Here is a 12,064-nt window from a genome sequence, read left to right on the forward strand (position 1 = left end):
CCTGTCCTCCTCCATCCTGCACATGTGTGCCACCCATCACAATCTCCTCTTTGTCCAACCTACAATTCTTTATTACCATGTACTATTACAAAACTTATCCTACACTACCATGAAATGCCTCGTATGTTCCACACATACCTAGAATAAACAGCCAGAAACTTATTTTGCAGTTTCTTGATTACAATCCAGTTCGTTTACTTATATTTTAACATCACTTCCTCATAAAGGCCAGCTGGCCAGGAAATTGCCATAGTTTAATGTTTATTCATATATCAAGGGCTGGGTAGTATATTGGTCACCTTCACAGTTAATTATAATAACTAGACCAGGTAGTGTGGAAAGATTGCTTGCTTTAGAATTCAACAATTCTGGGTTCAAACCCCATTTGAGGGTCCACTCAGCCCATTAGCCCTTGAAGATGAATAAAATGTATAACCACTTTGGGGGTGGAATTTCCGCCACTATCTTAGGGCCACCAATGGAGACGAACACCGCTCCATGTTAACCTGAGCTGGGAGACATGTTGATTTTTTGACTTTTGAAATGAGCATTTTTTTATGAACCAGTATTGAGTCAAGGAGTGATTCCAACTGTCAAAAAATGTAAAAGTACTATAGTGGTGAACACTCCAACCACCATACTGTCCTTGAATGTTGAATTATGGTACACGCACAACGCTGTCAGATTTGAACCAAAATCCTGTTGGTCATCACATAGGCTATGCGTTGAGTCACTATCGTTTACACGTAAAGCATATGATCTGCTTCACCTTCTTTCCACTCCTGTCACTTCGTTGGAGGTCACCTGCTTTTTCCTCTGGTTGCACCCGCTGTCCGGAACGCTTTCCTGCTGGCTCTAGCCCCCTGTCCAATTCAAACTCAAAGCGTCTCTACCTTGTTCACCACTAAAGGTTAGCCATGCCACCCCGTATCTCATCATTCCCAGTGTATATATTTTATCTCGTGTTTATTTTGCAAGTATGGCTCGTACATGTGCATGCATTTAAACTAATGGATGGATCATACTGTGCACGTAACGTGTATCTCTTTTCTTAATGCCAGTGATATTCTACATGACAACAGCTGCACAACCAGGTCACATACACGGTAACAATACAAGAAGATATTCTATTTTATTGCAGAGTAAAAGTCGAAGGATCTCCATGCTTAAACATGCACTGGGCAGGGCCCATTTCGGTATTTGTACCATTGGCAGATTATCTCTGTGAGAAAACACACTTACACAAATCGGAAGTTGTTTTATGGCTCAGGCAAAAATGATGGGTCGAGTCAACTGGCCAGATTATTTGAACACTCTAAACACCTGAAGTCATATTTCTTAGTTCTATTTTTGGAAATCCAAAATAAATTCCACTTATTTGGTACCAAACAGTACGAGTAAACACACAAAGGAAGAGCAGCATTCGTAAACAAAGGCGTCGTATAAGGAAAGCTGTGTGGCACTGCATCGATCGTGTACTTCAGCACCGAGATATTTTTTGTAAGTCGGTTGGCCTAGGTCAAAGTGTACCTGCTGATTCAGACTCTCCATGATTTTCTTGGCATCAAGGTTCTCCTTGTTCAGCTGCTCAACAGTTTTTCTGCAAGCGATAACAAGAGATACCGAGAGAGAGAGAGAGCGTGAGAGAGAGAGCAGATCAATTTTTTTTTAAGATTTTGCTCCAGTGCAAGCAGAGCAATTTTTCACACGACCGTTCTGTTCACCTTACAGCCACTCGCACAATTGATTTCTATCACATTTATTGGTAATTCAAAAAATGCAATCTACTGATTAACTGTATTATTAATCACCCCAGCGCTGATGTATTCCACTTTGTGCAACGGGTTTTTAATGACAATATATTTATAGCTGAAAGGTCATAAATAAATGGCCCAATGTGTGTCCATTAAGGGTCACCAAGTAAGTGACAGGCAGGTACGAACATTTATTTGTTTTACCTTTCTGTAACATTGACCCGTTTTATATGATTAGCATATACTGTGCTCGTATGGCACATGCATATTTATTTATATTTACAATCATCTCTCACACTCCACTGCTGGATGAAGGATTTCCCAAGAGGCAAAGTCAAAGTGTGAGAGTGGTTCAGAGGCAGATTGCGGAGCTGGCAGGCCGAGATCATGGGTTTGAATCTGGACAACTGCCCCTGATTAAAACCAGGTACTCAAAGTGTAGTGATTTGATGGGCACAGCTACATCACCAATGACTGCTGTAACCCCCCCCCCCCCCCCATCATATATTACATTTGCATTTAATTTTAATAACATTTCAGCCCAAAGAGTTATACATGTTTTGACTGTTGGGGCAAGTGGGAAAAAAAACTGCCCCCAATGTGGATAAGATGTCACTTGAAGACATTTCACACATAGTTCTGTGATATCTTCTTCCATGGGCTGTTCTTTAACATGGGGTGATGCACTCCACTGCAATAAATCAGAATGGAATATTTGTCGCATAACGTGACACCAAATAGCACAATCTGAATAAAAACGATATGAATGTCACAGCAAGTTCCCATGCTTAGACATGCATTAGATCGTGCTCATTGCTGTTGCTGTTCCTAATCAGTGGTGGAAATTCCACATTCCTGTGGTGAAGACCAGAATAAATATAGAATAACCACAATTGCCCTTTCACATTGCGGAACTCATGGTATCATTTCCTGGTAGGAGATGGTTAATTTGGGATTCGACCTCAAGATCTTCCGAATGCGGTCCTCTGCCACGTTGGCAATGTTTGTGTGCAGTATATATTTATATATTACATACATATATGGTACAGTATATATTCAGATGGGTGCTGCTATGACTAGAGCTGTGATTTAAAGCTTGCGAGTTTGAATCCTGGGGGGGGGGGGGGGGGGGGGGTGAGACTCAGTCCACCATCCTTTCAGGGTCAACACATTTAGTAAAACGTTATAACAGGTCCTTTGGCCCTTCACATAGGAATAAGGAATTTCCACCTGTGGCTCTGGGCCAACATCGAAGACATGCACCGCTCAACCTTGGAGGCATGGACTTGGAGGCACGTTTTATAACCTAATACACATCATAACCAAAATTGTAGGTACAATACCCATACAAACGATGAAAGCACTCAGACGGACTGTTAGAATGCAATTAGTAACACTGCAATGCCTACTGATGACAATGGAGACATTTATCATGGTTAATGACAGTGTTATATGCCAATGAAACTATGTTATGGACAGTGAGGAAATAATTATGTTCTGGTGTTGATGCATTGGGGATTCAAAGACAAAGATCCCCCGTATAGCCTTAACAGACTGTTGGGGCAAGTGCTATTAGCGAGCACCTATGAAGGCCGGCACGGCACACGAGGGGGTGTGGTTGGCCAACACTACGCCCGGCCGCCTTTGTCTCCCCTGTGGCGATGTTTTTACACACCGCACCAGGTACTCATTTGAGGCCGAGTCCACCTGGGGGAGGCCCAGGTCCGATTCGGATAATCGTCACTGGTGTTGGCCGTGAGCAGGAATTGAACTGGGGTCGCCAGGGTCGTAGCGCAGCGAGTTAACCGCAAAACGCACACACACTCGCACACACGTGAACATCCAAACGTCAAATGCATACACACGGCTTCAGAGCCGCTGGTCGATCTCTGTAAAATAGTGGCATGAATGCAAAATCAGTGGCTTTCTACTCTGTGCAATAAAAAAAGCCGCGAGGGTTACATTCGTGAAAATGTCTAAGAGACTACCTGTCCAAGCGAGCAATGTGACACCAGTCATATGTCTTGAGCCTGTAGTGGAAATTCCACATTCCCATGGTAGGAGTAATTCTCCCCATTTGATAGCCACTGCTGACTTTCTACAAAGTGGTGCTCTATTCATCGACCCCGCAGGGATGATCGACTGCATTAACCCCACAACAGAGCATTGAAAATGCAACCTTGTAATTGTCCTTTGAGCACTTATCCAGAAGTGGCATGGGTTGCTAGTTCAGAAATCACTTAAACTCTTTCACTTAAAAACTAATGGGACAAAATTGTATCTGAAACAACGGGCAAATTTTTTGTTTTCCAAAAACACCAAAGTTCCTCCTCTCAATCACTGCTGTTAATTCAAGAAAGCAGTGGTAGGCGAAGGTGTTAACACAGCAGAAGATGGGTGCAGCTCCTTGCATGGACTGCACTGCATGTTAGTTGCCAGCGATGACTCATGCAAGCGGTATTAATTGGCGGGCTCAGCTGGGTGAGGCCACGGACGATACCTGTGCCTCTCTGCTGCTGCCACCTTATCCCTCTCCAGCCTCCGAGCAATTGCGGACCACCGCAAGATGGCCGCCTGTAGTGCCGCCCTCCCTTTCCCGGCAGCACCGATCGGCGACTTCACCTCGTCTTCAAGTCCAGCTGCATCGCCACCTTTCGAGTTGCCTTGCTTTTCCACGGTTCGTCCATTTCCACCAGACATCTCGTCTTCAACGCCACTGTATCCCTCCACTTTGTTCTTCACGTTCTCATTCGCGCTCCATTGCGTCCACACGATCCCACGTGGGGCGATGCCTGGGATGGCCGCCTGTCTTCTACCAGCTTCCTTCCCTAGCTCAATTTCAGTAGTGCCATTGGGTCCACATTCCTCGGAAGATTCGATTGCTATCGCCGCATGTGCGTGCGCCGCAACTTCAAGCCCATTTATAAACACATCGCCCACAGGCTGCAAGACACCCAGCTCCGTCTCTGACTCGGCGCAGCTGGATGTGGGGCGGCCTCCATGGCGAACACTGCGCTGGGCTTGGCTCACTGGCTGCGTGGTGCCTTTATGGACTCCAGCAGCACCAACATCCAGGCAGCGATTCACATTCAGCCTCGGCTCCTCAATCCCTGACTTGCCAGCATCAATTTGGGTCCCATTACCATGGAAAAGTGCATCCGTGCGTTGTGCACACGCCATCAATGATAGAGTGGTGCCCACGTTAATGTTGTCCTGTCTGCAGTGAGGGTTCCCATCTTTAACCATCACTGCAATTCTGGTTTTAGCATCTTCTTTAGCATAATTGGACTGAAGGCTTCTGCGAGCTATCTTTGCATCTTGCCACGTGTTACCAACAATGTTTTCATCGAGACCTTTCTCTGCTGCCGTCGCGCCTTGCACTCTCCGTCCCTTCGCCTGTCCTTCCAATTCCGCACCCCTCACGGGCTTCGAAATTTTCATTACTGGTTTCAATTTCACCTCGGGCTGACATCGGTTAGGTGCGAGCGCTCCATCGAGGTGCTGTCCATCCTCATTTCTAACCTTATTTACCATCGCAGAGGCTTCCAAATCTTCCTTCCAGTGCACCCGCTTGACGTGTCCAGGTGTTTTTCCGACACTGCAATCAAGCTCATCATTAAACACCCGCGTGTCGTGTGGCCCCGCTGGGATCTTGCCACGGAGCCTCCCGCCGCCACTGCTCCCGCGAGATCTTCGGAAGATGGCCGCATAACTTCTGCTCATGATCAAACACCTCTTGCCCAGGCCTTGTGCTCATTATAATGTATCTTCTGAACGTGTGTTCAGAATGTACATTATTTTAATGATCACGTATAAATAATGACAAGACAATAAATTTAAGTGGTCTCACTGTGGCAGCCCTTAACCACTGGCAAATATGTAAACATTCCTTTGGCAGGGGGCCCACTCTCCCCATAAAGAACAACCAATGTTCACATTACATTTGTTGGCTGCTAATTATGTTATATGCACATCAGTGTTATTCTATTATTAGTATACTCAAGCTGTAATCGATCATGTTATTCTGTGTTTTGTTCTTGCATAGAATTCTAAAATTGTATATTTTAATGCATGATAGTGGTTATATACAATAGCATTATTAGACTTTTTTATGTTATATCTTTTACAATTGTCCCTAAAATCAATTGACATTATTTTAATATTTCTATAAAATAATTAGTCTTGCTTTTGCCACAGAGGAAAAACACTTGGAACTTGCATCTTTAGGAATTAATAGGCATTTAAATATCGGCAAACAAAATTGAGAAAAACTAACCAAACAAAACTTGATTATGTAATGTAACAACAAAATAATAAAATATTGACTTTCATATAGAGTAATAAAAGACAATAACAAAATATTTGGAACACTTCTTGCAAAGGATTCACCAACATTGGGCTGCATTTGTATCTGGAAACAAAAGTTTCACTCTTGAGCCAAATATAAAGCAAAAAGCAGGAAAATACCGAACCCATTGTGTGCGGGACACGGACTGTGCCGCAAACGCAGGAGTGCACAGGTAAGGCAAGTGAAAACTCATTACTCGAATCAAACTCTTGAGTAAGTTTGCTCAGGAACGTAGGCAAATTGAAAAAAAAAGAACTATGAGCAATAGCGAGAAATACACAGACTGCGCTATTGCACAAGCCCCATTTGGCAATAGAATGGTCGACGAGGTCCTCCCCATATCACAAGGGTCACGAAGGTTATTTGACCATGCTTCGCCATGCTGGTCAGGGACGGTTGGAGAAAGGTGGCGAACGTAGACGTGCGAGCATACGTTTGCAGAGCAACAATTACGGTATGTGCCTCTGCTGCACTGCCCTCTGCTGCCCACAACGTAGCCCCATATAGTACGAACATGTGGCTTTGAAACCAGAAGAACACAACAAGAATGGCAGGGCGCAGCAGCAATATGCTGTGAAAAAAAACACGAAGCTTTTCGAAACAAATTCAGCCTAACGCAGAGTCTAGAACAAATTCACCCACAGACGGTGTCTCCCTGCTCAAACGAACGTGAGAGAGAGAGAGTTCATCCTCCTAACCATAGCCCTGAGTCAGCAGCTGAAGTTCCACACTTGCCGAGGTGCTCGTCTGCTGGCCAGTCCCCTCCATAACACAACTACTGGTAATTAGCACGGTGTTACTTTATCTCTTATGATTCTGCGATGCAATACTCCACTGAGAATCCGCAAACAAGCCGATTTCATCATTCCATTTCATCGGCGGCTATATTCTTGGATGCGTACCATTCTCTGGCAGCCAATCTGTCATTTCCCTTCTAGTGATGTGTCCTGCCCAAGCACTTCCTTAATTACTTAACACATTATCTATCGCGGGGAGAGTTGACTCCTGACTTATGATTTAAACTCATTACCTTCTGAATGTGAGCCGAGTGCTCTGCCTACGCCCAGCAGGTTCGTGCATTACGTCACCAATTATTGTGTAATACAGGTGATTAATACTCTGTGGTCAGAGCATTCAATTTACAACACCATTAATACAAACAATTCTAGCTATAGAGAAATTTAGCCCATCACCTTCCTGGGATCAATAAAATGTGCCACTTTACAGTAAGCAGCATTTTTTTATATGAAGGTATCACATCCTGCAATAAATCTGTGGAATTTCCATCAGTGACTCAGTGCCATGCATGACTGCGAGTGCCATCCAATTCATGTTTGAGCAAGGAGACACTTTCACTTGACTACGACTAAACAAAGCCCTCACTGAAACCACTCCCTCCGACTGGCACACATGCACAGGCACACATCCAGCAAGCACCCGCGCCCCTCTCCCCTCGTGACGCTCTCACCTTTGCTGCGCCATCTCTGCCTGGTGTCGGTCCGTCAGCTCGCGCTGCATCCTCTCGCGTTCCTCGCCCAGCTGCCTGGCCAACTCCGACACCTGCAGCGCAAAGTGCTGCTCAACCTCTGCCTTCTCCATCTGTAGCTTCTTCTCCATCTCCAGCTTCTGCCTCTTCAGCATGGCCTGCATCTGTAGCTTCTCTGCCTCATAGTCCTTGGCTCGGTCCACTCCATTGGCCTGCAACTTGTTGTGGATCTTCTCAATGTCTGCCTCAGTGGTGGACAGAATCCGACCCTTTTCCCGCTCCACCTCGTCCAGTTTCCTCTTGATTGAGGCCACCTCCTCGTCTTTGGCACTCAGCTGCGACTGCAGGTCGCCACTCTCCTTTTCGGCATCCCTCAACCTCGCCGAGACCCTGTCCACTTCTTGCTCCTTGTCACTTAACGCGACCCGCAACCTCTGCATGGCCTGCTCGTTGGACTTGAACGCCTTCTGCCGCCCCTCCTCCACCTTCTTCTCCAGCTGCTGCACGTGCTCTTCGCCGATGGCGTCGAGGAGGCGGGCCTTCTCCTCCGCCTCCGCTCGCTTCTCGTTCAGGCGTGCAAGGGCTTCGTCTCGCTGAGCCCTCGCCTCCTCAACAAGCTCCCTCAGCGAGGCCACCTGGACCTCGAGGGCTGAGTGCCGTGCTCGGGCATCGGCCACCTTCGCCTCGAGACGGTCTTCCGTGTCGTGTGCCCTCCTCTCCGCCTCTGCCCGGCTTTGCTCGAGCTTCGCATTAAATTCCTCCTCCTGGTCAGAGGAACGAGAATGTTACAGCGTTCAGATATAGGGCGCTCGCAAATTCCTCCTCCTGGTCAGAGGAACGAGAATGTTACAGCGTTCAGACATAGGGCGCTCGCAAATTCCTCCTCCTGGTCAGAGGAACGAGAATGTTACAGCGTTCAGACATAGGGCGCTCGCAAATTCCTCCTCCTGGTCAGAGGAACGAGAATGTTACAGCGTTCAGACATAGGGCACTCGCTTAACTGCGTAAAGGTCCTTCAAGAGCCGACAAATATATATTTTTTATTTGGTCAGATGGCATTGTGGCTCACAGTTGGAAGGTCATGAGCATTCATCTCCTTTTGCAGTGAACTGAGCGCATCATCATTATGCCGCTGGGGGCAATAAATAAGTGACACTTGTGCAATTAAACAGTAAAAGTGTCTCCATGCTCAAGCAGGTGTGGGTCAGTGCTGCATTAAAGGTTGTTTGGCCCTGACAGTGTTGACATCCAACCAAGCAGTAGTATATTTTTTTGACCATGAGAGAAGATGGACTGAGTAGATGACACCCAATCTGGTTTTAAACTCATAAACTTCCGAATGTGAGCGAAGAACTGCCAGCTGTCTAGATATTATAGAACATACAGTATATTACTGGATATAAATTATGCATACGTACATACATACACACACATAACAAATGCACATTTGGGCAGAAATATATTCCAATTTCACAAATATTTTGTGACGTTATCGAATAAAAGAGTAGGCCACGTGTGCCGGCGTCACAGTACAAATTTGACAAATAAAAAAAATACTCACAAATTACTAAATTGGGTTAAATCACATAGCAACACCGCCTACGACTGGCAGAGTATACATGTCTGTGAAACTCAGCGCCTTCGCGGGAGCCTGGTGCTTAAAGAATGCAGTGAATACCAAGTGTATTAAACGATTATCATTATTAATTCAAATCTGTCAATTGTGGAGTGGTCCCACGTGGTCTGCGCCACATCATTTACTGCTGGGATGTGTCCGACCCCCCGCCAGCTGGCAGAGAGCTTACCTTGGAAGTCAGCGCCTCGGTGAGACGGAACACTTCCTGCTGGTGCTGCTCCTTGAGATTCTCCAGCACCAGCTCGGCCTCGATACTGAGCCCAGGCGACACCGCCTCTGGGGAGCGCACGCCTGCGGCATGGATGCAGAACAAACGCAGCGGTATGCCGAATGACAGCACGCATCCGGCAAACAAACGCAACTTAACGGTCGTTCTCTCAATGCGACGCGACCATTTGCCAAGTGAGGGCATCTCTCCCGTGCTGAAGCGGGGTCCTGATGTGGCACTCGTCTGCCACTGGCCGAGGAGTATATTCCACATTTTTACGAAACTTCTAGTAAAGTGGTGTTTATTTTATTGACCCTGGATGGGATAATAGGCTTAGGCAACATCAAAATACAGCAACTATTTGAATGCACAGCCTTTCCCCATGTGAGTCAAGTGCACGAACCAGTGCCAATTATCTGTATGCTTTCATGTTAAAAATAATTATGTTCTAGGAACGTGTTAGTTTGAAAATATAAAATAAAGTATTATTAATTAGAGATAAGAAGATACCCCAGAAAGCTGTGTGTATCCCAGTGGACTTTTGGCAGGCTGAATCAAGTTCTATCTGATTTAAGGGATTAGCACTGTTGATACAGCACTCAAATAACACAAGCTTTTACAAATGCACATTCTGTGGGACTTCCCAAATTACAGTGCTCGGTATTCTTCCCAAAGGTATTGCCAGTGTGGTGGGCACCGTCTTGATGCAAGGAATCAAATAGGAAATCTCACATGTCTCAGAGAATGACCTGTGTATATATTTTTTAAGAACTTCTCCAGGTGGGTTTTTGTTTTTATCATTTCCACAGAAAGGGTCAGTGTGTTTCCCATGTGTTCTTCAATGAGTGTGTTTATTTGACCAATATTTTTTAAACCCGGACCTGCAATCCAGCCTATTCAAGTGCATTTTTTTTAAACAAATGGTTTATTTTGTGTGTAGTCATTGGCCATGAACACATTACACTTCAGGACATGTATTTATTAATAGGCAGCTGCTTGGGGATTCAAACCTAGGAACTTCAGCGGTGGCAGCTCAGCACTCTTCACCTTCGAGCCAACTGGTCTCCTACAGCATTGTGGGATGTTTTTGTAGGAGGGCGATTCTCAATTGAAAAAAGAATAGGCCGCCAGCCATAGAAATGTGCAATTTCCAGTCGGCTCAGAGTTGCCACTGAAGATGAGTCCCCTGCGAAAACTCTTAAGGGGCCACACACCTTTGCGCATGATGTCGGGCAGTTTTCTTCGGATCCTGGAGCGGAGGGATCCCGTGCTGCCTATGCTGCTCGCCGACATGCTCCGAGCATCTAGAGTACAGAGAAGCGATCCACGAGGCAAAGTCAACCCTGAGGTACGGTCTCACGGCACTGTGCAAGGCGCTCTTTGCTCGCTGTGCTGACAAAGTGGTAATGGAATGTCAGGCAAACCGCCAACCCTTGAATGTGGCTGAATAATATTTAACACGGATTGAACAGTTTTTGAATTAATGCTTATAATTTCATCGATATTTATATTTCAATTGTGTGACTGGAATTAGAAAGTGTCATAATGATGTTATTCATTTACAGGTTGCCATGCAAGTTTGATGATGCTGATGACGATATTGTATGTATACGTGCAGGCCTCTGTTAATCTACTGCTGGATGGATGGGAGTCTCTACATGCCATGCAGGTAATGGGGCCTACTTGCCCATACTTCACTACGCTGGTCAGTGCAGGTTAGTGAAGGCAGGGAAGCATAGACATTGGAACACAGTACAGTACAACAATGGATTCTGCTTCACTGTCATCTGCTGACAACGTATGTAAGAGGCTCTGTAATGATAATATAATTTTAGTGAAAGACGCTGATCAAGTGCAATTATTATGATGAAAATTTTTGTGTCAAAATTAGGTGTAATATTTATGATATGATGTGTGCAAAAGAAACTAAAGACAAAAATATAATTTTAGCGAAAATAGGCCCAGGGCAAGTGAATTGTTAATGATGTTGCTGCTGACAAGTGCAATTTTTTTTATGTGAACAATATTAAGTGTAATTATTAATCTGACGCTGTGAAAGGTGTTATATACGTGTAGTAATAACAATACACGTATTTGGTGTTACATATAATATATGTGAAAGATGCTGGCGATGCGCCGCGAGACATGGAACGCACTGCTCGAGTGATCGAACGATCGCACGAGCCCCCGATCGCACGATCGCACGATCGCACGATCGCACGATGTTCACGATCGCACAATCGCACGATGCTCACGACGAGCACACAGTCACGTGACATGCGCGACGCACCCTCCTGCCCCAGCTCCTCCCCGCCCTCGGGGCTCATCCTCTCCCCGTTCAGGCGGCCGCCCTTGCGGGGCAACGCTCGCGTGCGCAGCAGCTCCACCTCCGACTGCAGCTCATCGATCCGGTCCTGCATTTCCTACGAAGCGGGTGCGGCAGCAGCAGTTGCACCACCATCATCAACAGCTTTAGCAGTGTAAAGGAATAGTATCAACTGCGCAGGTGGTCTCACGGGGCCGAGAGGGGACGCATCACAATGAATGGGGCTGCCAATGCACCACCCCCCCAGCTTGCTGTTCTCAGGACTAGCAAGCGAACGTATGAGAATTTGAAGAAATACTGCATCGG

General features: G+C 45.9%; 1 protein-coding gene and 1 long non-coding RNA gene across 6 annotated transcripts in view; one reads left to right on the forward strand and one right to left on the reverse strand.

The window, feature by feature from the left end:
• LOC116939628 (uncharacterized) overlaps nucleotides 1-12,064 on the reverse strand; it is a 91,297-nt gene that overhangs the window by 20,473 nt on the left and 58,760 nt on the right. For 3 of the 4 annotated variants that reach the window (XM_076062964.1, XM_076062963.1, XM_076062965.1), the window contains 6 exons: nucleotides 11,723-11,855; nucleotides 10,647-10,736; nucleotides 9,394-9,515; nucleotides 7,571-8,352; nucleotides 4,255-5,352; nucleotides 1,531-1,600 (listed from right to left, as the gene is read on the reverse strand). In XM_076062964.1, coding sequence (XP_075919079.1) covers nucleotides 1,531-1,600; nucleotides 4,255-5,352; nucleotides 7,571-8,352; nucleotides 9,394-9,515; nucleotides 10,647-10,736; nucleotides 11,723-11,855 — 2,295 coding nt within the window. The remainder of the gene's footprint in view (nucleotides 1-1,530; nucleotides 1,601-4,254; nucleotides 5,353-7,570; nucleotides 8,353-9,393; nucleotides 9,516-10,646; nucleotides 10,737-11,722; nucleotides 11,856-12,064) is intronic. The other variant, XM_076062967.1, reaches the window with a different exon arrangement.
• LOC116939630 (uncharacterized) overlaps nucleotides 1-12,064 on the forward strand; it is a 35,556-nt gene that overhangs the window by 8,961 nt on the left and 14,531 nt on the right. Inside the window, exons 2-5 of one of the 2 annotated variants that reach the window (XR_012939622.1) lie at nucleotides 4,293-4,431; nucleotides 8,086-9,545; nucleotides 10,669-10,780; nucleotides 11,051-11,101. This is a non-coding gene — a long non-coding RNA (uncharacterized LOC116939630). The remainder of the gene's footprint in view (nucleotides 1-4,292; nucleotides 4,432-8,085; nucleotides 9,546-10,668; nucleotides 10,781-11,050; nucleotides 11,102-12,064) is intronic. The other variant, XR_012939621.1, reaches the window with a different exon arrangement.

Source organism: Petromyzon marinus, chromosome 6 (assembly GCF_048934315.1).
Source record: "Petromyzon marinus isolate PM22_M1 ecotype Great Lakes invasive population chromosome 6, UKy_Petmar_22M1.pri1.0, whole genome shotgun sequence".
Classification (NCBI taxonomy): domain Eukaryota; kingdom Metazoa; phylum Chordata; class Hyperoartia; order Petromyzontiformes; family Petromyzontidae; genus Petromyzon; species Petromyzon marinus.